The 23,604-nt window shown below is 36.6% G+C and overlaps 2 protein-coding genes across 4 annotated transcripts; both read left to right on the top strand.

Annotated features, from left to right (window-relative positions):
• The first annotated feature begins 997 nt into the window (after window positions 1-997).
• Window positions 998-14,215, top strand: LOC110799488 (uncharacterized). Of its 3 annotated transcripts, none has more exons than XM_056836395.1 (7): window positions 999-1,296; window positions 1,716-2,743; window positions 5,743-5,803; window positions 5,890-6,005; window positions 9,355-9,445; window positions 11,502-11,549; window positions 13,756-14,215. In XM_056836395.1, exons 2-7 carry the CDS (start codon window positions 1,716-1,718, stop codon window positions 13,876-13,878), a joined length of 1,467 nt encoding a protein of 488 aa, XP_056692373.1. In that variant the 5' UTR covers window positions 999-1,296; the 3' UTR covers window positions 13,879-14,215. The 3 variants fall into 3 exon arrangements, with proteins under 3 accessions (XP_021860447.2, XP_056692373.1, XP_021860448.2); XM_022004756.2 differs by having other exon boundaries at window positions 1,000-1,544; XM_022004755.2 differs by having other exon boundaries at window positions 998-2,743.
• Window positions 14,216-16,952: 2,737 nt separating this feature from the next.
• On the top strand, window positions 16,953-22,775 carry LOC110799487 (putative U-box domain-containing protein 42). The gene is made up of 5 exons (XM_056835356.1): window positions 16,953-17,587; window positions 18,240-18,736; window positions 19,287-19,596; window positions 20,288-21,443; window positions 21,935-22,775. Exons 1-5 carry the CDS (start codon window positions 16,957-16,959, stop codon window positions 22,416-22,418), a joined length of 3,078 nt encoding a protein of 1,025 aa, XP_056691334.1. The 5' UTR covers window positions 16,953-16,956; the 3' UTR covers window positions 22,419-22,775.
• The last annotated feature ends 829 nt before the right edge of the window (window positions 22,776-23,604 follow it).

The following is a 23,604-nucleotide window of genomic DNA, read 5'->3' as shown; positions in this document are numbered from 1 at the left end:
GTATTAATTTATGCGTTGTTGTTGGTGTGTTTATGTGCACACACATGTTGATACTTGGACTTTTCTATTTTCTAAACAAAAGTGAAATAGGATGTTGTAAATGACATTACTTAGTTGGTAGGTTGTTTGGCACAATTTCTATTTTCTAAACAAAAATGAAATAGGATGTTGTAAATGACATTACTTAGTTGGTAGGTTGTTGTGGCTTGTGCCAAACGACTTTGGGTAACACTTACATTCCAGGTACCGGTACGACATGACTCAAAACGTGATGAGTAGTTTACTGTATCTTGTAATGGTCGTTCCAACATGACTCCATGGGGGCGTCTCTTAGCCCGTACAATATCTAGCATAGTCTACCCAACTAACTTTTCGTCGTAACATTGTCAAATTTGTGATTTTATGAGAGATGTTAGGCAAACTCTATTTGTTATTTTGTATTTAGTCGTATCGTATGTTATCTGGACTCTTCATTTCACCTCAAGTAATCATGTCGGATTCACAATACGCTATCTCCTGACATGGATATGACACTTATTTTTGAGCCAAAGATATGACATTTTTCACAAAATAGTCGAGTCAAACACTTACAGAAATACATACTCCGACTCCATACTTGTGTCGAACACTTCTTGATGTTAAGCACACTCTATTTGTTATTTAGTCGTATCGTATGTTATCTGAACTCTTTATTTCACCTCAAGTAATCATGTAAGATTCTTAACACACATATCTCCTAACGTGGATATGCCACTTACTTTTTTAATCCAAAACTTTGATCTTTTTCACAAAATAGTAGAGTCAAACACTTAAGTACACATGTCTTGTCCTCTCCACCCGATTTGGTCTGATTTTTCTAGTTTCCACTCTGACTTGACCTGGTCTAATCTGATCTGAATGTTTTCTACGAGTGTTTTTATTTGTTCCGATCTAGTCTGATCTGATCTCATAAGCGATAAAAATAAGCCGAGGAGAACAAAGCCCTCTTTCATCGAACACTTTTCAAGTTTTCGTGTCATTTTTCTCCCAAGTTGGTTTAGTGCTTTATTTGTTTTTGCTGTTACCCTGTAATGTGTTTTTGGTCTGTGCACAAATATCAGTAGTTCTGTCCCTTTTTCCCCATTTCCCTCCACCACAACAGCCCAGGCAGCCTACCACCACCACCACCACCACCACCACCACCCTTAACGTGCCTCACAGTACCTCTCTTTCTCTCTCCTCTGCTCTTCAATTTCTGACGATCAACAGTTCTACTTCTGCTATTCAATTTCATGCAAATTTAACCCCCACTCTTAAGTAATTTCTTTGACATTTTTCATGTGCTAATTTTCTTGCTGTTTTACAATTTTATTTGTGCAAATTATGCATTGAAGTTAGGTCTCAGATTTATTCATGGGTTTGCAATTCTAGAATCACTTTTTCCAGGAAATGCAAATTCTAGAATCTTTAGATTGAACGAGAATTGATTGGAAACAGGGAGAAAAATCTGGGTTTTTTTGATTGATTGAATTGATAAGCAGCAATTTCTAGGGTTTCAAAGAGTGGTAAGTTAATAAATTCCCCCCACCCCCCCTTTTTTTTTGTTTTACTTAACTTGTTCTTTTTTATGTTTTTTTTTTTGGTGAGATTACATGGTTAATTAAATACCGTTCTGAAACGAATTTGAGTACAATGAGATGAGAATATCAATTTCATTGGGTGTTGAACAATGGCAGATGGATTCGAAACCCGAGACGGGGAATGCAGTTGATGGTGGTGTAGGGGTGTTGAATCATCATATTCAGAGTTGTTCACAGTTATCAGGTCTCAGCATTACATCTGAAAGTTCTGCCCCTAATTTTGTTTATCAAAGAAAGAGGATTCAAAAGAACCCTAATCCTGTTTTCCCAACCCTGTCACCTGATAATATTGCTTATGTCTATGAACGAAGGAAACATCAAAAGAGTGCACCCACTAATTTTACACTTATGGTCTCGGAAAATTCATCACCTATTAAAAGAGGGTTGAATGAAAGGGAGGGTACTAGGGTTTCTTCAATAGAGCAGCCATTGACAACTTCAGAAGCAATTGATGGTTATGTGACCGAGGACCGTGGTTTTGATGCAAAAGAAAAGAGGAACAAGGGTTTTGATTTGTATAGCATAGATGATAGTTGTTCGTCGTCGTTGCTTAATGTGGATAGTGGTTCTTCTCCATTGAAGAGTAAAGTTGATGAAACTGATGAGTGTTCATCCTCTGGTGCACTTGTTGTAGATGTGATGGGAAACGACAAATCGCTATCAGTTAAAGGTCTTTGTGTTTCTATTCTTCGGAGTCATGGGTTGTTGTCTAATTATGAGTCAAACAGATCTGGTCTTTCTGAGGAAGATGCTCCTTCATGTAGTGGAAGCAGTTGTTCTCGCACTTGTAATGTTTGCGGTGTAGTTGGTACGGCCATAGACCTGCTAATTTGTGATGAGTGTGAGAAAGCATTCCATATATCTTGTTTCAATCCATGCATAAAGAAGATTCCCGATGATGATTGGTATTGTCAACCTTGCTCTAAAAAGAAGCATAACTTGTTAAAAGAGAGAGCCATTAGAAGGTCATCAATTATCAGAACTGGTAAAGGTTCTGTGTCATCTGAAGGAGATTTCAGTCCAATAGCACTGATGTTAAATGATTCTCAACCTTACATAACTGGTGTCCGGGTTGGTAAAGGATTCCAAGCATTTGTGCCTGAATGGTGTGGCCCTGTTGCAAGGTATGTTCCAGGAATTTTTCTTTATGCATCTTCATGACACATTGACACGATTGTATTGTAACCTTTTTCTCTTTGAGGGTTTTGTCTAGCAATTATAACCTTTAATAGGTAAGTGAATGGGTTGCGTTTAGGACCTTTTTCTTTGCATGCCATCGTGCATTGAAGAATGTCTTTTTTTCACCAAGAGGTACTAAGATACAATTTAGTTAGGGTGTCTGTCGGGGTCCCTTGGATATCTTTATGGTCACGGTTATACTCAACATCTTTACAGTTTGCTTCGAAAAGGCATGGGTCCGTGATTTTTCCCATTCGAGGGTTCTTTTGTGGTTAGGGAGAGGAGGTGCTTACTACAGGCACTAGGTAATTTAGTTAACTCTATGAAAGTAGGTCATAGAGAAGAGCATGACGAACAATGTGGCACACATGCAGATTTTGATGTATTTATGGCCAATTAATACAAACCATTTATCCATGAAGTTTCTTTACAGGGGAGAACTTTTATGTTACCTTTGTAGATCGTGTTTGGGAGGGCTTCATTTCTTCTTTAGCCATGTTGCTTGGTTATTCTGTTGGTAGGTTCTGCAATGAGAACCTTCGTTGTTTTAGGGCGGGAATTGCTAGAGAAATCTCATGCTGCTTTCAGTCCGAAGTTCTTTGTTGAGTTTTTGGGTTTATGAAATCTGAGAAGAGTGGAAATTGTCACAGATTCTTAGCTTAACTTCAACCATTCAGAAGAAGTGTGAATGTCTGTGGGATGACATGTTACCTATGTAGCGCTAGTAGTAGATATTTTGAGAAGTTTAATTGGTTTAGGGTATGCAGGTTCGTTGAGCTTATCTTCAGATGCCTTTTCTATTTGCTTGAAGAAGTGGGGTAGTTTTGTGGCCATTCAGGGTATGGAATCTTACTGCTATGCTATTTGGATTTAGGTTATTGGTCCATTCAGATGCCCTCCATGCTTGCTAATATTTTTTCATACTCAATTTGAGAAAGTGGAAGAAATCTCCAGCCAAAAATCTCTGTAATTCTGATTACCCAATTGGCTCTTGTTCTTATTTCCTTGTGTGTTGTTATGTGGTATTTTTCTACTCCTTTAGGATTTTTTGAGTTCTACCTTGTAAGACAAAAGAAGTGCTTGTGTCTTTGAGAAGGAGGATAAAGATGGCATAGATCATTCAAATACGGGGAAGGGTTCCTTTGGCAAGCTTGTAGCGTTTAACTTGAAACTGTGTAAACCAGTTAATCAGTGATGATAAAGCTTCTTCAAAATCAAGGGTTTGTACTCGCTTTTTAAAGTTTTTTGTGTGTTCTTCCCACTTGCTTTTGGAGAGATAGCAAGGAACAAGGGTTAATGGCGGGGCGTTGGAGTAATGTGGTTAGCTTTTCTGAAAGAAACAGTAGATGTTTGTACTTTGTAGGAGCAAAGAATCCCAACAAGGGAAGTGGGTAGGACAAAAAAGGTGGAGGGAATATTTATTTTCTTTTAGTCCCAAGAGCTCCAGGTTTTTCTTTTATTGAATTTGAATACATGACACTTACATGACAAACCATCCAAATAGAAGTTTATCCCAGGTATATGAGTTGACATGGAATAGATTGAGTAAAGCTTGGTTTTCTCTTTCACCTTCAACGATCTTTTCCATATCAGGTGATCTAGTGAAGTAGGAGATTTTTGAAGGTGGTGTTGGGTTAAATTAGACCAGGCCTTTGGTTAATTGCAAGGCCTGGGCAGCTGTCATTCCATGCATTTGAAGCCTTTCCTAATCCTACCTTAACCTTGTTTGAGGGGCATTACAACGTGAAATTATTGTAAATTGAAGAAAAGATCAACATACTGTTTAAAAATGTTATGCCAAACTATCGAAAACTTGTAACAGATTCCTTCAAGAAGTATTTGTTTCGAATTTCTAAGAGACTCCATATTCTTTTAACGTAATATTTTGAAAATAGGAAGAGAATATTGGAACCATTGAGTTTTACTTAATAAGGTTATGGGTTAGATCAATTTCTTCATAAGATGACCAACGGATTTTTGAGGGGATAGCTTCTCCCGTGACAAGGATTCAAGTTCCTTATTAGGTTTTTGTATAAGCGCGAGTCAAGTTTTAGCTTGTGAGTGTCACTTGACTTCTCTTGATTTTGTAGATAAACTACTAGATAGCTTGAGGACATAAGACTTTTTGTCATTTGCCCTCCTTTTATATATAGGTGACATAACGTCTTAGTGGAAGGGGAGAGTAAGCTTTCCATGGAAAGGGGGGGAAGGGGAGGATAAACTATTAGGTAGCTTGAGGACATAGACTTTTTGTCATTTGCCCTCCTTTTATATATGGGTGACACCAGATGTCGTAGTGGAGGGGGAGAGTAAGCTTTCCATCGGGGGGGGGGGGGAGCTAATGGGGGAAGAGAGAGAGGAAGAGAAAATGGACATGGGGAGAGGTGAAGTGTGTGCTTGACTACATGTATCATACTCTCAATTCTTTTGTTTTAATTTTGTAATTCTAGCAAACAAAGGATGGAGAAATGGATAATGTTTTCCACAACTAACACCCTCTAGATTCCGAAGTTGGGCTGGGGGAGACTGGGAGAGAAAGACAGATATACCATTGCTTGGATCTCTGGGACTAGAGGTTAGAGATTTCATTCTCAAACACTAGTCAATAAGGAATGCTTGTAAATTGGAGATTATATGTGCATTGCAGGTATAGGCATAGGCAACTAAAAATTTGAACTACAATTTTATCATTTCCAGTGCGCATGATTTTTGTGATACAAGTGCACATTTTTTGTTTGGTTGAGCCTGAGAAATATTTGCTCCCTGAAAATGAATATAGCTCAAATTCTTTTCAATCTTGCTAGGAAAATCAAATAATGTGCTTGCAGCTCCAAACCTTCAATACCTTGCCATTCTTCTCAATTTTAGGACTTATTGGTGTTATTTTTTTAGTGAAGTTGTTATTCCTATGCAAGATGTTATATGTGCTTTTGGTTTGCTGCAGGAGAGGCACTGTCTTTCCTGAACCAATGGAGTTGGATCCATTGCAACCGGTTCATTTGCTGGTGAGGCTTACAAAATTTCAATTTACATTGTCATTGGTTTGTCTTGTATGATTTACTGAAAATAATTCCAAATATCGTCTCCTCAGGGACCAACTTCTGGCAAGCATCGTAAGGCCTTTATTGGTAATTGGCTTCAGTGTAGAGATGTCATTGTTGGTATGGGAGATAGCATTGATGGAACTATATGTGGAAAGTGGCGCAGGTAATATGAAATGTTGAATCTTGTTTGGTGCTTTCTTTTCCTTTAGGCATGTGCACCATCTATGTTACTTCGACACGGCAATATAGCCGTCGTACCCGGGTCGACCCGACGCGACAAGGATCCCGGTACGGAATCCGCACCGGATACTTGTGGTCTGTCGGACACGGCAGCTAAAAGGAAGAGGGAGAATCAATTTATTTTTACTTTTTTTCGATTTTCAAACCCTAGATCTGTTAATTGGGTTGAAGATTACCTATTCTCGTTGAAAATTTGGGGCTTTTATTAGAAACGAAATTCCGAATCTGTTAGTGTAATTTTTGTCGACCACCCCGCCGTTGGTACTCGGCGGCGGCAATGAGAGAGCCGATAGCGGTGGCCTCTGTTCTTGATTTTTGGACAATTTATGTTTTGTTGGCTTGTTGCAGACTTCTTGAAAATATACACGTGAATCACAAAATCACAATACTTCAATTTTTTGTCCTCTTGCAGAGTTGTAGTACAGTTAGACTTTCTATTTTTGGTGGAAAGTATGGGGTGTACTGTATTCAAAAAGGAATATTTAAATAAACCGTAACTTGTTAGTTTTTATCCTTAATTTAAGGCTAACTTTTATTTATTTCTTTTTTTTCTATTTAAAATTTATATATATATATATATATATATATATATATATATATATATATATATATATATATATATATATATATATATATATTTATTTTCCATATCCCCGTACCCGTGTCTTAATTTTTAATTTAGGACAGGGTCCCCGTGCCTTCAAATTTTGATTTTTTCGAGTCCGACACTCGGATCCGTACCCGTGTCCAACACCCGTACCCGAGTCCGAGTAACATAGTGCACCATCTTCGAATTTGTGAGATAATAACTTAATTGGACCTCAACGTTCTATTAGTACAACAAATCAACTATTATCGGATTTTCCAGCTCACCATTTTTGGTTTGCTTCTAAAGAGATAGATATAGTTGGCTTTCTTCTTTGTTATGACTTATGAAGGACTTGAGTAGGGGCCACTGACTGGCACTGTGCACTAGAGTCTTATGAGTGGATACCAATTACCAAGTGTAATCGTGATCATTGCTAAGGATTTTTAGGTGGACAGATGCTGTCTTTAGATGCTTGGTTGGAAGATTCCAAGTTGTAAGCTAGAAACACAGGATGATTCTTTACTTGTATGTTTGCTGTGGTGTCTGATAATTTGCAATTACATTAGTGATTGCAGTAGGAAAAGTTCTTGGTTGGGTTTCTGGTTTGGTGAATTTATGTAGCTAGTTGCCAATCAAGTGAATGTCTAATTGTCTATAGAGGTTACTGTTTTTCTAGGCATAAATAGATACTTTGGGACACCAATGTTTGTATTCCGTGCACTAAGGGAGATCCGAGAAAACTCTATAATCAGCTGGCTATAAAAAGGGGAAGAACTGTGCATGCTGAAATTCTATCATTTCCATGGTTTAGTGTTTAGGAGAACTAGCGATTGCTGGTTCCTCAGAGCTGTGTCAAAATCAAGGCTTTTCGTCACAATATTTTTAGTATCATGCTGATATATCTGAGTAATTTAGTGACTAAAGCAGCTGCCATGAATCTGTTAAAAGAATTTGTATCAAGAACAGCTCACTGCCAACAGCTTGTTGCCTCTCATCTACTTCATTGCTGACATGAGGTTAAATTTTCTGCAAACCTAACTAGAGAAATATGGGTTACTTTGTTCTTGAGCTCTCTTTGTGATATTGGAACCTTGGAGAGGATCATGGGTCTTAGTAGACCTGGTTATCGGGCGGGGCGGGTCAGGGTCAGTGCGGGTCAAAAGAGGGTCGGGTATTGAAAGGGTCATTTTTAGCGGGTCGATAATGGGCGGGTCAAAAGCGGGTCGCGGGTCAATAGCGGGTCATTAATGGGCGGGTCAATAAACGAGCAATGAAAAATGAAAAATGAAAGAGCCATGTGCAAGTACAAGTAAATACGAAGCTATACGCGTAATTTTTTGTATCATTACTATTTTAATTTTCAAAATAATTGTAGTATAAGTTTGACCCTATAATGACCCTGTCCAATAAAGGCCCTGTCCAATAAGAGCCCTGCCCAATAAAAACCATATTAACTTGACCCTAACCCTATATCCATTGGACTACCCTGTCCAATAACCAGGTCTAGGTCTTAGTATTGAATTTCGTATTTGTGATTCATCTTATTTTTTGGTGCTCTTGCTGCATTCTTTGTTGAACTTTCAGTTATGAAGTACTTCCTCCGTTTTTTAATACTCGCAACGTTTGTTACTTTCACGCATGTCAATGCACTACTTTGTTCATTTATATCTTAATTTCTTTTTATGCAAAAAATATAAAAAGTTGATATTTTGAAAATACACATTGTGACGAATCTAACAAGATCCTACATGACTATGTTTTATTTTATATAAAAGCACCAAGATTAGTCAAAGTAGATTATATGAATAGTGTAAAAAGTCCAAACGTTGCGAGTATTTAAAAACGGGGGAAGTATATGTTTTGCTACGGCCATGTATGAGTCTTCCTTTGGGGCTCCTTTTAAATTGAACCTATTTTTGTTAAAATTTTGAGGGACTACAAAAGAGGCTCGTGGGATGGAAAGTTAAGCTCTTCCTCTGTTCCCAAAAGGGGATGGATTCATGGATCAACCTTGCTAAAGAGCTACTCATCTAGATTGGCCAATTTTATTTGAACTTGTAAAATGTAGAAAATTAAAAGACACTTCATTTATGTTAGCAAAGATGCCAAAGAGACTTGAGAAGGTGTTCATAGGGTTAGTTGACAAGATTTTATTCGAAATGGGATAGGTGATGTATGTTCAATCCGTGCTATCAGCTTCGATGTACGTTGGACAATGGACCCCTTTATATCATAGGTGACACTGTTGTCTTTGTGGGCTCACTAATCGTAATACACTTTGGGAGACATTCATCGAGCTGAAACATAGCTAATCTGTATTATTCTTGAAGCATCAAAAGGCATTGGTCTGATATTTTTGAAATTGCACACCTTGTATAGTAACAAAAAAGAGGGGGATGCTGTAAAACTTACCACTGAAAACAAGCTATTATATATCTGACATTGTTGTTCAACACCAGGATAGATTAGCTTTCTAGAATTTGGTTACTCTGGTTTCCACATATTCGGTGCTTTCATTGGGGCTTGAAACTTGTTTTTTTTATGTTATTTATATTATTGTTCAATGTGCTTTTCTGTTCAACTTGTCTACATTGTTTGCATAGAGGACTCTTAATTTCTTGATACTTGCTTGTTGGTACCATCCTTGTTTATTGAGCCTACTCAACGAGTCTTTTGCATGCAGGGCTCCTCTGTTTGAGATCCAGACTGACAAATGGGATTGTTTTCGTTCTGTTCTTTGGGATCCTTCGCATGCTGATTGCTCTGTACCTCAGGTAAGAATAGCTTTGCATCTATCAATACCTCTGTACCAGGCTAATCAGTCATTTCTATCACACCTAGTACGTGGCTTTCTTCGTCTTTTTGTGGCGGTTGATTTCCTTTGCATATCTTTATATGTTGATACTTGATAGATGAAGGTTTTAAGGTCTTGTTTGTGTCATGGAAATGGGCAGTATGATGCTATTATCTTGTTTTCCTCTTCAGCTGTGCCTCTGAGTGAAATATAATGTGTGATTTCTCTAAATCATGTTTCTTTTTGCAACTCCCTCTTCAACAATACTAGAATAGTAGTCTCCTAGTGTACATATTGTAGTGAAAGAGAGTATGAGTTTCCATTCCTTTTTTTGTTTGTGTTGTCAAAGACAGAAAGATTGTGAAAAAACACAATACAGTACAGTAATACTGTTAGAGGACAAGGCACACTCTTTAAGAAGAACAGAACTAGAAGCATGCCAGTTGCCGTTGGTATACTGAAAGCAACAAGTAGGAAAAAGACCTGATTCAACATATTACAGAGAGGGCAGGAACATAATAAAATACATACCATCTCTAATTCTCTATCTACTAGCCTTATTACGGAAGATACAAATCATAATCCCAAACGAAGCACTCAAATCACCTCTTTAAACGCACAACTTCGAAGTTCCAATGTTGTTTGCTACATTGCTTCTCCTGATCACGTGGCGCATAAAAAAAGGTAGAGCACTTGAACTCCCTTTTTAAGTAAAATCCACGCATCATAAAGTACCACTAATGACTAATTTCATAATGAAGGAGGAGATGAGAACATATTCTTCACCTTTGTGACACTGTTTCCAACATTATCAGATAGGATCTAGTTGGCCATCACCACCAGTTCCTCGGATTATCAAGCTGTTTAGTTAATCAAAACTACTTTCCGTACAGAAATAGTGGGAATTGCTGGGTTTAGTGTATTCTGTGAGTTGTTATAGAAGATTTTTCAAGAGAAGTAGGTAGAAGAATCAGATAGCTAGATCAGTGAAAAAAAATAAGATATGGGTTTTCTTACAAGTGGCCATGTCACCAGCTCCATGTTAGTTTCTTTCGAACAGAAGTTCCAGACGAGTTGTGAGTTTTCCAAATAATGTACAATGAAATTGGCACCTTGGAACCAACAAACTGAATATTTTAGAAAGGATAAATCAGTGAAAACGTGAGAATCTAGGAATTTGTATAAAGAGGCTACATTGCTTTTGCTCCTTCTCATGTAGATTCCTTTTTAAATGGAAGTTTCAAGGCCTTCCTTACAATAAATTGTGAAACAGTAGAAGGTGTGAGGTAATTGATAAAGCTAGGAAAAAATTGAAATGCATGCTCTTTTTCCCAAGAGTTCGTCCACAACTCTATGTCTCAACTCTCAACAACTAATCAAAATTTAATCAAGGAAAAAAGACATCTCTTGTTTCTGGATTGAGTTCAAAAGAGATCTATGAATGTGATGGGTATATTCCCATGAAAAAGAGTTGACTTTCTTTTAGGATGTAATTGGATGTGATCATAATGATCTTTTCGGGTAAATTATCTTTCTTAACAGATATTCTCTTCAATATCAAAATCTGGAGATATCTTTGGTCTGATATCTACAAAAGAAACCCAGCTTAAAAGAGAAAAAAAAGAAAGTCCAGTGGTAAACCTGTACAACCACTTCCTCACTAGATGTGTTTAGACACCTCATTCCCAAATCCAATCCTTAATTGACCAACTTATGAAAACCCCGATCAAATCTGTATAAACTTCTTTGTTTGTTGTAGTAGTGAATAAGGTACTAGAAAAAAAAATTAGGACATCTGAAGTATGGTACTGAGCATTATGCAAAATGAAGTTTGTTCACCAATCTTCTTTGTTTTTTTTATCCCAGTTGACTTTCAATAGCATATGATTGTATATGTTTATTTGAATGCACATTTTGTTTTACGTGTCTAATTGAATTTTGGAGTTGTACGTTTGGATTCTTTGGACTGAAAAGCTTTAATTTTTCAGAGGATGCTTTTAATATTCATCTGAGTTTTTACAACTGGAATGTTTCAGGAACTGGAAACTGAAGAAGTACTTAAGCAATTGAAGTACATTGAAATGGTAAGTTTAATTGCTTAATCTGTCAGTTTCCCGCATGAAAAAGTCCATTTAAATGCTTATTTATTGTGCTGTTGTTCCTCCGTTTAGTCGTGTTTATGAATGGTTTCGAAGAGCATTTTCTTCTTTTGGGGATGGGGAGGGGAGGGAGGGAGGGCTAGGATATCCTTTCTGTCATCTTCCCTGTTGGTTTTTCCTACCTCCTATTCATGGTTCTTTGCTTAGTTATGTTCAGTAGTGCTTCATTTTTGTCTTATGTTTTATAAGGGCTTTGTGATTATTTTTCTCTAAATCAGATCCTTGCAGCCTTCCACTTAGGAGCTAGAGGTGGTTGCTTAGCACTTTAAAATTTCTTTCTTTTTTCTTGGGGTGCAGGTGTGAAGGTAGTGAGCACTTACTTACCAAGGTCTATCAGTCAATGTATAGTAGGTTGGAATAGGAATAATTGGGTGCAGATTAGCACCGTTAAGTCGTTAGCCCCTTCATCTGCTCTAGTTGAGGCTTGAATTTGGGAACTTTTAAGCTTGCTTGGTGACAAGAAGAGTTGGAAAGGGTTGGAAACTTCTTTTTTGATTCCTTTCTGATCTTATTGGTATAGAGTGTTTGCTTAAAGATCTGCATACTGCACTTTTCCAACATCAAAGCTTTTCTGGATGAGGGCGGTGTGGTGGGTGGGTTGTACTTTATATATTGTATCTTTGGTGCTTTCACACCTTTCCTTTGTTTTTCCTGCTGAGGTGTGTTGTATAAATCTTTTTTTCCTTTCAGGGAGGGGCATAAGGTGGCAAAGGGTTGTATGTCTTGCACCTTAATTTTTGTGAGTATTGCTAAATTAAGGAGTAAATGGATGAAGCAGATGAGGGTTGAAATAGATTACTTAATGGGCAAATTAGGGTTCTGAAGTAATGAATACTTTTCAAGCACAGCTGTACAGGTTTCTTTTCTTCTGTTCATTGGGCTTTCTTTCTATTGAGTGCCAAAATTTGCTCTCCCGTGTTCTGCATTGACATTTATGGCTACATTGTCTTGGTTAGGAGAGTGAGGTTGAAATTTTGAATTAGGCTAGCTGTTGTTTTTCAAGCAATAAGGACTGAAGTTGTAATTTTTTTATTGAAGTGCAAGAGTAAATTGTGACAATCTGAAGGGAAAAAAGAGTGCATGTTTACAATGGCATGAATGTCATGCTCTTTTGAATTTGAAATACTTCTGTCTTTCCATTCTATCATTAACGCAGTTACCGTAATGCCTCTTTTAGGCTATGGCTTTTTGTGTGTGTGTGTGGGGGGGGGGGGGGGGGGGGGGGGGGGTGGGTTGAACATTATTTTATCCGTGTTGACTCATGACAGATGTTTGCAATTGAATAAGCAACAACTGTCTGATACTTCCCCATTGAAACCGTCAGCAAGTGTTGTCCAGCTCTGCGACAGTATGACTTATGAGGCTAATCAGGCCACAGAAAAAAATCGCGGATATGGTCGCGATCGCGTTATCGCGGAAACCGCTTGTAACAGATAAATAGAACGGATCTCGGCTAATGCGGTGTGAATTCTCTCAAAAAATCATATTAATAAGTTTAAGCTTTGTTTATACCTCTTAAGTTTAAAAAACATTATTTCAACACAATCTAACAAACCCCAAATCAATTGGAAACAACCTCTCTGGCATTGCAGGGGTAAGGTTGCGCACACCCGACCCCCCTTACCCCGCTCCTTGCGGGAGCCTCTTTGAGGCAATGGGGTAATGATAATAATGATGATAATGAATCTAACAAACCCCATTATAATGCTAGAGGGACATACAAATGATCATACAAAATATCTTGTTTTTAAAATACATAACTAATTACTAAAATATTTTGTGTACAATTTGTACAAAAGAAAGGTGTAACGGAACAAAAAAAGCGTTCTAATGCGGCGAGTCACCGTTATGTAACGGGCGATGCGGGTAGAAAGATATGATTTTTGTCGCACCATTATTTAACGGGGGTTTCGCGGAACGGTAAATCCAAAATCCGTTACGGAACGACCGAGTTTTAATTCCATGAATCAGGCTGATTCATGAAGGTTGGGTAGGAAAGTTGGGTTTGAACTACCAGTTTGTAGTGAGAAATATTCACATGGTGCTTTGGCTGGAAGGTTATTTGTTGCTGCAGAAAAAAAATTGATTTATTCTGTTTGGTAATAAACTCGGGTTTCATTTCTTCTTGCAGTTGAGGCCTCGATTGGCAGCAAAGAGGCGGAAGTTTGATGTCTGTACTGCTAATGGCTCTGAGGCTGTTACAGAGGACGTAAGCAAGTGTACAGGCTCTGTTGATGCAGAAAGGAATTTGTAGTTTTGCTGAATTCGTAGTTTTTTTTTTTTTTGGCAAGGGAATTCGTAGTTTTGCTGCGCAATATATTGGTCAATTCAATCAACGTAAATTCATGTGTCTGAGTTTGGTGCATGCTTTCTGACCATGTTGTATTCGAAACCAAAAGCAAGCATAGCTAGTGTACATGTAAAAAGGAACTAAGCTAGGTTTCGGTTCTGTCATCTGGGGTCGTTCGTGCCAAAATGTTAGAATCTATCCCTTACGTTTTTGATGTGGTTGTAGGGGAAAAATATCTTTGTATCAAACATAATGCGGTTGTTAAATCAATGAATTTGTTATTCATTTCCCGATTTTAGTATTTCTGGTGCTAACTGCTATCATTCTGTTGTACAGATTTATAAGCAACCAAATTGTGAATTAGGGATTATGAGATGTTTAGCTTGTTTTTATTCAGTTTTTTTAAGGAACAGGCCACACATAAACGGCGTGACAAATCGGCAAATATCGTATCGCCAACTTGAAAATCCCAATTAACTCGGGTGAGCCGAGTTAACTCGGCCGAGTTTTTATTCCATGCATGCCCCTGACGGCCCTGAGAGTGCGAGTATGGCAGGTTTGCTTGAACCTATTTCCAAAAACATAATTCTTTCTTTTTTTCCTATTGTATGGTTTGATCTTTTCCTTCCTATTTCACTTCCAATCCATTTCAATTTCCTGTTAGCTTCAAGAAGGAAAACCATTGAATCTGAATTTGTAGTAAAAGGACATTGATGTTTTATGTTTACAAGATTACCTTCATTTGATTACTAAATTCTTTGACTTACAAAAACACAGGGTTCTCCATCTTTTTTTTTTGAATTGATATGGTCCAATTCTGCAAACTGAGTTGAAGGGAAAAGACATTTTTGTGTGTTTCGAGAGTTTTCAACACTATGTTACCCGGACTCGGATACCTATGTCGGACACATACCCCCAACTATTTTGTTAAAAAGTTACATGATTTTAGTTCAAAATGAAGTGTTCAAGCATCTATACGCATGTCCGAGTGTCGCGGATCGACACGGGTATTTGAGGTAAAATGAAGAGTCCGGGTAACAAAGGTTCCTCAATATAATTTTTATTTGAACATGCCGTGAAAATGCTTTTAATAAGATTTTCATCACGTGATGTCTGCAATGCTAAACCAACTAAGCTAATTGTCATCCACGAGGACCACGGCATTAATAATTTATGTGTAAAAGAAATTAACAAATCAATTGATAGCAATTCTATCATTGAAAAACAATTCTATCATTAACAAATCAGTTTAGAAACATAATGTCCATCCACTCATGATAGATACATGACATTAATTTGAAAGAAAAAGTCTTAAAAAGTCTTAAAATTGTGCTTACCAGGTCTTCTTGCACAGTTTTAGCAACCAAGTCTGCCTCTTTGCAATCTATCCATATTTTTCATATCATTAAACAACCAACTTAACCGTTAATCGAATATTCTAATCCTACAAAGTTTTTATTAATACAAATCTGCCTGATTTCAATTAGTATCTTAATCTTTTTTCATGACAGTTTACAGTGCAGAACCAGATAGACATCAGAAAGAAGTCTGCAAGTTATTATTAACTCAATAAAAAGTTGTAATTAGTCTGAAAAAGCAACAACAACCGGTGACTAATTCAAGAACAGCTCTCTTTGCTTGCCTTAAGAAGCATCGATCTCCATGAACAAGAACCAAGTAACATTGTACCGATACAGGAAGCTATAACAGCGTCATGTCAACAAGCAAACCCGTTGCTGATGTTTTGGTACGAATATTTTGCTAGTCTTTTTCTCCTCTGATTTTTTCTTTTTTAGGCTCCATTTGGTTGGGTGTAAAACATTTTCAGTGTAAAATGATTTTCATGGAAAACATAATTCCAAAATTAGTTTTCCGTTGTTTGGTTCCATGTAAGAAAATGATGAAACGAAAGGAAAATGCAAGGGAAAGTAAACAGGTAGTGAGAGGAATGTGCAAGAGAGATAAGGAAAAGGAAAGGAAAACAGTTTTCCCTTCATTTTGAAGGGAAATTGGGTTTCCAATCTTTGGGAGAGCAATTTTACTCCTAGTGAAAATGGTTTTACACTCCTTTGCAAACCAAACAATGTAAAATTGAAAATAGAGGACAACTGTTTTTCAGGAAAATGTTTTACGCCCTACCAAACGGAGCCTTATTTATTTATGTATGTTGCATACTCCTTTAAGTTTTAACTATCATGCATTTTACAAATGCATTTAAAGAAACTTTTACAAACATAAATCACTCACTTAGGATTTCTGACTTGAAGAAAACATGTAAACTTTCAATACACAATTCTCATCCTAGGAACAAAATAACAGGCTTGTCAGAAATTATTTGAAACATAGTTTAAGGTGAGATCAGAATGATCAGCAGTAAGTTAAACGAATTGTACATGTTTCAGAAACAGCAAAGATAATCATGGAAGGCTATAGCAGGCCAAATGGAAGAACCTAAAACTTATACATGGAAACAGAAGAAACATACAGCTGATATAGAAACATATTTTCCATTCTGGAAAAACACGAAGTTAAAGTTTCTGTTAGAATATGCCTTGAATCGGTCAAGTCCCTTTACTGCAATGCCGCATCACGGGGTTCTGTTTTGGGCCTGTTTTCTGGGCTTTTCCGCATCTATCTGGGGAGTACTATATAAACTCTTTAGGTCATGACCTAGTTGTATTCTGTAAACAAATTATATTCCTCAAGATCAATAAAGCTAGCTTTCCTCTCCTCTGCATGTGGACGTAGCTAACACATTGTTAGTGAACCACGTTAAATATCTGTGTTCTTTATTTACGTTTCTTAATTGTCTTTCTTGCTTCTGTTATAACAGTTTCCCTCATAGTTCACCTCATCCCAATTCAAACCCAAATGATAGTTTCTCAAATCTTTACAATCATCACATACATGCACTTCATACACTACGAAATTAAGAATAAAAAAGCGTGACTGAAATGAAATCATCCATACTATTCGATATAAGTTATATAACACTTTCTTTTTTTACTCCATGTTCCTCAGTTGGATGATGTAAAGAATTTTATGAGAAATACCAAACAATTGCTAGCATCACTTATAGAAATAACAGCATCCATTCCAAGTGCAAAGATAGAACAGAACACCTTCCTTGCAATAGGAAGCTATTTCTACCGTACTTCTTCAGCTATCAAAGAGCTTCAGACTACTTTAGAGAACACCCCATCTGATCATGAAACTGAGATACTCCGATCTCTATGTTTAAGCAGTGATTTGGCAAAGGGGATATTGGAAGAACTTCAACAACAAAATGGACTAACTATATTCATAATGGAGCATGAAGTGAAAAACACAATAAAAAAGCTACAAGTGATTATTAATCATATGGGTCAGGACTTGAGTTTAATACCATCATCAGCATTCAAGGATGAAGAGTATGCAAAAATCACAGTCTGCTCACTTTCAGAGGAGATGAAAAAAGTTTGTTTTAAGATTAATCCAGTTCAAGAAATCAACCCTGATAAACAGAAAATGGAGCTGGAAAATCAGTACTCAAGTATAGAATCAATACCAATAGAATCAGACCTCTACTCAACCAGCATGGTATGTCATCCTTCAGAAAAATCAGATAGTCCCCAGCTAATGGAACCCCATGGAAGTACAAGTGAAAGCAGCCTAAGACTCAGTGGAAACATGAGTAAGTAGTACTAGACCTGTCGGTCGGGTCGGTCGGGTCGGGTTATGAAAAGTAAGTTTTGGGTTCACGTTAATTCGGGTAGGTCACTTTCGGGTTCGGGTTTACAAATGCTTGCTCAAGACCAGAACTTTTGGGTTCAGGTCGACCCAACGGGTTGAGAGATTTTAAAACGCGTAATATATTTTTGTTAATTTGTGTAATAAATATACAAAATATGCACCCAAATTAACAATTTTCCGTTCGCAAGTTTATTTTTAGTCAAATTCATCCACAAAATGTATTACATTATACTAAAACAGACACCAGGAATGACATGTGTCACTTTTGGTGAAAAAATCTTCCCGCCAAAAAAAAAAAATTCCTTTTTTTATTCATTTATTTCTTTCAATAACTTTTTATGAAAAAAAATCAGTATGTTTGACTAAAACTATATGAATCTTTTAAGAATTTGTCAAAATCTTTGTACTGCATACTACTTTATTTTCGAAAAATTCTTTGTTACTCAAATATTTTATAAAAAAAAATGGTCAAATTATAATTTTATAATATCCGTGCGTGCACGGGGCCTAATCTAGTGACGTATAATTCAATTACATCCAACAATAGTAACAACATGTTTAAAATTTCTTATAATCTCTTTTTTTTTGGACAGGTCTAGAAGGTGCTAACCATATGGAGCCAATGTATAAGAGTTTCATTTGTCCACTTACAAACCAGATCATGGATGATCCAGTGACCATAAGTAATGGAATGACCTATGAAAGGAGCGCGATCACAGAATATTTCACAAAAATTGGAAATTCAGAAGAAGTTAACTGTCCTATCACCAGAGAAAAGCTTCAAAGCAAGGGTATGAGTCCTAATATAGCTTTAAGAAACATAATTCATGAATGGAAAGACAGAAATGATTCTGCACGACTCAAAAACATCCATACAGCTTTGTCCATAGGCAGTACTACAGAGAGTATGATACTTGCAGCATTGAATGATTTGAAGAAGATCTTCCTAAAGAGTCCCAAGAAGAAAAAAGAAGTGCACAACATTGGAATAATACCATTGCTTGTCAGGCTTCTGGAGTTGAGAGACAGGATTGTAAGATGTGCTGTGTTAGAAATGATTCGGCTAATAGTCCAGGAAGATGAAGCAAAGGTTTGTGCCTTCTTTCTTATACCCCTCTCCCGTTAAGCTAGGCTCTGTTGTGTTGGACTTATTTTGACTTATTTCAGACAATTTTACAGACATTTTCACACACAAATAAGTTTATTTCAGACAAAATAAGTCTTTTCAGATAGTATAAGTTCAGATAAGCTTAGATAAGTTCTAATAATATAAGTTCAGAAAAAACAAGTCGAATAGAACGGAGTCAAATTTGAAACATGAATGTTAATTCTGGCTAAACAATAGGAAGTAGGGGCAAATGAAACGAGAGGTAGTTATCAGCTAACAGAAAGACACAAAAGAAGAAATGTATCAGACTATCAGCTGTAAGAGAACAAATATGTCCAGTGCTGTAATAATTGTCTTAGACCAACATAAGTTGTTCTGTGTTTTGTACACTTTTAATGCACAAAAGGAGTTAACAAGGTCTGTACTGAGACTATTTGTTATTCACCGGACTGAACTGAACTGAACTGAACTGAAATGAAATGAAATGAAATGAAACCAAAAAGAACAGGGCCTAACAATGATGTATAAGCAGGAGCAAATTGCGAAGACACCAGCAATATCTGCAACAATCAAAATGTTGTCATCCAGCTACCAACCGATAAGGCACGCTGCATTGTTACTCTTAATTGAGTTTTCCAAGTGTAAAATTCTCTCAGAGAAAATAGGTCATGTCACTGGAGGAATTCTGATTCTGCTCCAAACCAAATACAACAGATCTGTAGACGCCTTTGCTTCAGAAGCAGCAGATCAAATTCTGAGAAATATGGAGCAGTGTCCCAACAATATCAGGTTCATAGCAGAAAATGGATATTTGGAACCATTTCTTAGAAACTTAGTTGAAGGTAAAATCCCCTAACATTTACTTCTCATTGTTTTTAGTCACCATTTATCCATTCATGTCAGTTTCTCCTTGTGATTTCTGTTACCATGTTGCAGTAGTCATTACATTCAGATAAAAGGTAATATTGTCAAAAAGTACCTTGTTTTAGGTCACTTTGTGAACTAGTACCTTATTGGTTTGATTTTGTCTGAAAGTATCTTGAATTAACAGTTTGTATTAAAAATGAGACCTTTTGCCAACATTTCCGGCCAAACAATCAACATTCCGTTCAAACCAAATTTTTATTCAAGGTACTTTTTGACAAAATCAAACCAATATCTTTACACTTTCCGTTTTACTCTGTTTCATAATGTTCTTTACACTTTGCTTTATTCTATTTTTGTACATGAAAATTTACTACCTTGCCCTTCTTACCCCACAATATTACAATTTTCCACTCACTTTCTCTTGCGTTATTCATTTTTTTTCTTACACCCACCCACCTTTTTACACATTTCTCTTACTTTATCCATATTTTATTTTATTAAACCAATTTTTTTCTACTTTAGTCTCAATATTTGTGCAAATAGTAACCGTAAAGGTCTTTAAGAAACGGAGGGTAGTTCACAAAGTGACCTAAAAACAAGGTACTTTTTGACAATTTTACCAAGATAAAATGACCTAAATCATAAAAATCTTGAAACTATGAGCAGGATCTGAAGAGAGAAAGTTGGAAATGATTAGCTACCTTGGTGAAATAATACTTGAAGATGAAAGCAAGACTTATGTGGCGGAGAAGATAACTCCTGTACTCATCCAAATGTTGCACAATGAAAATCCCTTGACTAGAAAAGATGTCTTTAAAGCCCTTGTTCAGATATCCTCTTACTCTGCCAGTGGTAAGATACTGGTGGAAGCTGGAATTGTAAGAACTATGGTTGAAGAAATGTTTACCACCAAAAAATTATACAGTGAACCAGTTGATTCACTTAAAGAAGCTTCTGCAATAATAGCAAACATCCTTGAATCTGGGATTGAGTTTGAGAACCTGACTATAAATACTCAAGGACATACCATGGTATCAAGTTATTTCGTGTTCAACATCGTTTACATGATAAAAAGTTCCACCCCAGATGACCTGAATCTGAATCTTATCAGAATCCTCTATTGCGTGGCGAAAAAATCTAAGGAGTCAGATAATAATAACAATAACAATCCAGTTTCATCTGCTGTTAAGGAAAGTGAAGCAAGCTACACACTTGTTGAACTCATCAACCACCCAAGTGTCAAAATTGCTGTTGCAGCTATTAAGCTTCTAACTCTACTGTCACCGCACATAGGGAATTTGGTCATTGAGAGACTTTGCAAAACAGACGGCCAAACTGAGGCTCTCTTACAAAGCCCTTCTAATCATAATCAGATCACTGAAAGGCAAGCTTTATCAGTAACATTTCTGAGTAAACTTCCTCATCAAAACCTCGGTCTCAATTTGGCTTTGCAACTCAACAAGGAAACAATCCCTGGAATCTTGCAATCAATAAGTCAATTAATCCAAACAAGTGGAACACGAAAGAATAACAACTATGCCTGTATGTACTTGGAGGGGCTAGTGGGTGTACTTGTCAGATTCACAGCAACACTGTATGATTCACAGATTCTGTTTCTGGCTAAAAAACACAGTTTTACTGCAGTGTTTACTGATTTGCTAATGGAAACATCATCAGATGAGGTACAAATTCTTGCTGCTACTGGATTAGAGAAACTCTCTGCACAATCAGTCCGTCTCTCAAAGCCACCACCACAACACCGGACACAAAGAAAGCGCAAGAAGTTCTTCTTCAACCTTTTCGACAAGCCAAGTTGTTTAGGGTGCGTTCTATTCACCTGTTTTTCACTTATTTTTCCTGGACTTATCTTATCTGAATTTATCTTTACGTAACTAGACTTATCAAAATTTATTAGAACTTATCAAAACTTACTTTCTGTCCACTTCCGATGGAGCCAAAGATTCATTTGTTCTTTTGGCTGTGGGATGTAATGGACTAAAGCAAAATGACTCTTAAAACCTCTTCGCTTCCTTTCCATGTAGTAGAAGATGGTCTTCCCGTTATCGTCTCATTATCACTTTTGGGTCAATTGAAAACAACCTCTCTGCAATTGCAGGGGTAAGGTTGCGTACACCCGACCCCCCCTTACCCCGCTTCTTGCAGGAGCCTCTTTGAGGCAATGGGGTAATGATAATGGTAATGATAATGATGATTATCAAAACTTACTTTAGTTATAAATTGTACTTGGTCGACCCTTATTTTTCCTGAACTTATCAAAACTTATTTTAGTTATAAATTGTACTTGTTCTTTAGGTCATCAAGGAAAACCAAAGTAGTAGAACCTTGTGTAGCTCACAAAGGTGTTTGCTCCAAACAAGACACGTTCTGCTTGATTGAAGCAGGAGCAGTTGAGAAACTGTTAACATGTCTGGATCATCAGAATGTTCAGGTTGCAGAAGCAGCATTATCAGCATTATCTACATTACTGGATGATAAGGTTGATGTGGAACACTGTGTGAAAATGCTCGATGAGATGAATATGACACAACGAGTTTTGAAAGCAGTACGGTATCACAAGAATGAAATTTTGTGGCAGAAAGCATTTTGGGTGATTGAAAGGTTCTTAGTGAAAGGTGAGGAAAGATCTGTATTTGTTGTATCACAGGATAAGTTGTTTTATATTACAGTGGTGACTGCTTTCCACCATGGGAGGGATGCATACACGAGGCAGATGGCAGAAAACATTTTAAGGTACCTTGATAAGATGCCGAGTCTCACTGGTACCTTCACCACTTAGTTTGTTTTCCAATGGTGACTGTCAACTGTCAACTGTCAACGATATGAATATATGATATTAGAATGAAAGATTGAGTAGAAGCTGATCTAGAAATAAACAGAATGATGAAGAAATTAAAAAAACTTTTGTATAGACTTAACTAATGTATTGCTCTTTATGCATACAGGAAATCCCTGCAAGAAAGGGATTTCCTGCAGTAATATTGGTGGAATTGAGACCATGAATCTATTTACTGTTGAATTGTGCAGTTGATCTCTTTCATCTAACAACTTTTTATCAGAAAAGGTTTCAAGAGTTCAAGCTATTAAAGGAGTATTGAGTAACTGTATTTGCATTAAAGAATGTTGAGAAAAACACAAGGAGCATGAAAATGTTTACATTGCACTTTTATAGTGATAGTAGATTGAAACTATCAAGACTAGTTCTCAAACCTAATTTCACAAATAGGCTTGCCTACTTCCTTCATGTTTAGACTATCAATCTACTCTCTCCCTCTTATATTAATTTTCATGTTTGTATAAAAACACTGGTATATATATTCCATATTACACGATTCACAATTAAATAATTAATGGTAGTGTATCTTTTTTTTACTACCTCCGTTCTCTTTTAGTTGCAACGTTTTTATTTGGGGCATTTCTTTTTACTTGCAACTTTTCTGTTCTTAGCAATTTTATCCACTACTTGAAACTTTTCTATTTTTAGCAACTTAATTTATCCACTTGACTTTATCAAACCAGCCTTATACATGTTCAATAACCCACGCTTTCTCCTTTATATATCTGAAGATTGGGGCATGAATGTAACTTTTACCAATCAACTTGTATTGTAAAAATTGGGTGAGCAATAAGGTTGCAACTAAAACCGAACTGAGAAAGTAAATTATTTTATTTTTTAAACAAAAAACGTCGTATGAAATATATAAAAGGAGGAGAGAGAGAATGGTGTGAATATCGAATGAGGTGGAGAAAATAGTATAAAAGCAATAATCACACTGGAAAAAAAAAACATGATTCCCATGATGTTTAATTATTTTTAAATAATGAATTCATTGATAAAAAGTCATACGACATCTATAAAAGAGACGTGAATCTATCAAATGCATAACAAATCGAATCAAATAAATTTCTTTTCATCTACGTACGATCGTCGCACATCGAACATCTTGTATACATCGTTGTTTGAT

Source organism: Spinacia oleracea, chromosome 2 (assembly GCF_020520425.1).
Source record: "Spinacia oleracea cultivar Varoflay chromosome 2, BTI_SOV_V1, whole genome shotgun sequence".
In the NCBI taxonomy this organism is placed as follows: Eukaryota; Viridiplantae; Streptophyta; class Magnoliopsida; order Caryophyllales; family Amaranthaceae; genus Spinacia; species Spinacia oleracea.
Note: the sequence above shows the minus strand (reverse complement) of the source record. Positions and strands in the feature narration are given on the sequence as shown.

Coding starts and splice junctions, on each gene's coding strand:
- LOC110799487 (XM_056835356.1), top strand. CDS start 16,957: ATGAGAAATACCAAACAATTGCTAGCATCACTTATAGAAATAACAGCA. Junction 17,588..18,239: donor AAGACTCAGTGGAAACATGA/GTAAGTAGTACT, acceptor TTTTTTGGACAG/GTCTAGAAGGTGCTAACCAT. Junction 19,597..20,287: donor TCTTAGAAACTTAGTTGAAG/GTAAAATCCCCT, acceptor AACTATGAGCAG/GATCTGAAGAGAGAAAGTTG.
- LOC110799488 (XM_022004755.2), top strand. CDS start 1,677: ATGAGAATATCAATTTCATTGGGTGTTGAACAATGGCAGATGGATTCG. Junction 9,446..11,501: donor CTGATTGCTCTGTACCTCAG/GTAAGAATAGCT, acceptor GGAATGTTTCAG/GAACTGGAAACTGAAGAAGT. Junction 11,550..13,755: donor AATTGAAGTACATTGAAATG/GTAAGTTTAATT, acceptor TTCTTCTTGCAG/TTGAGGCCTCGATTGGCAGC.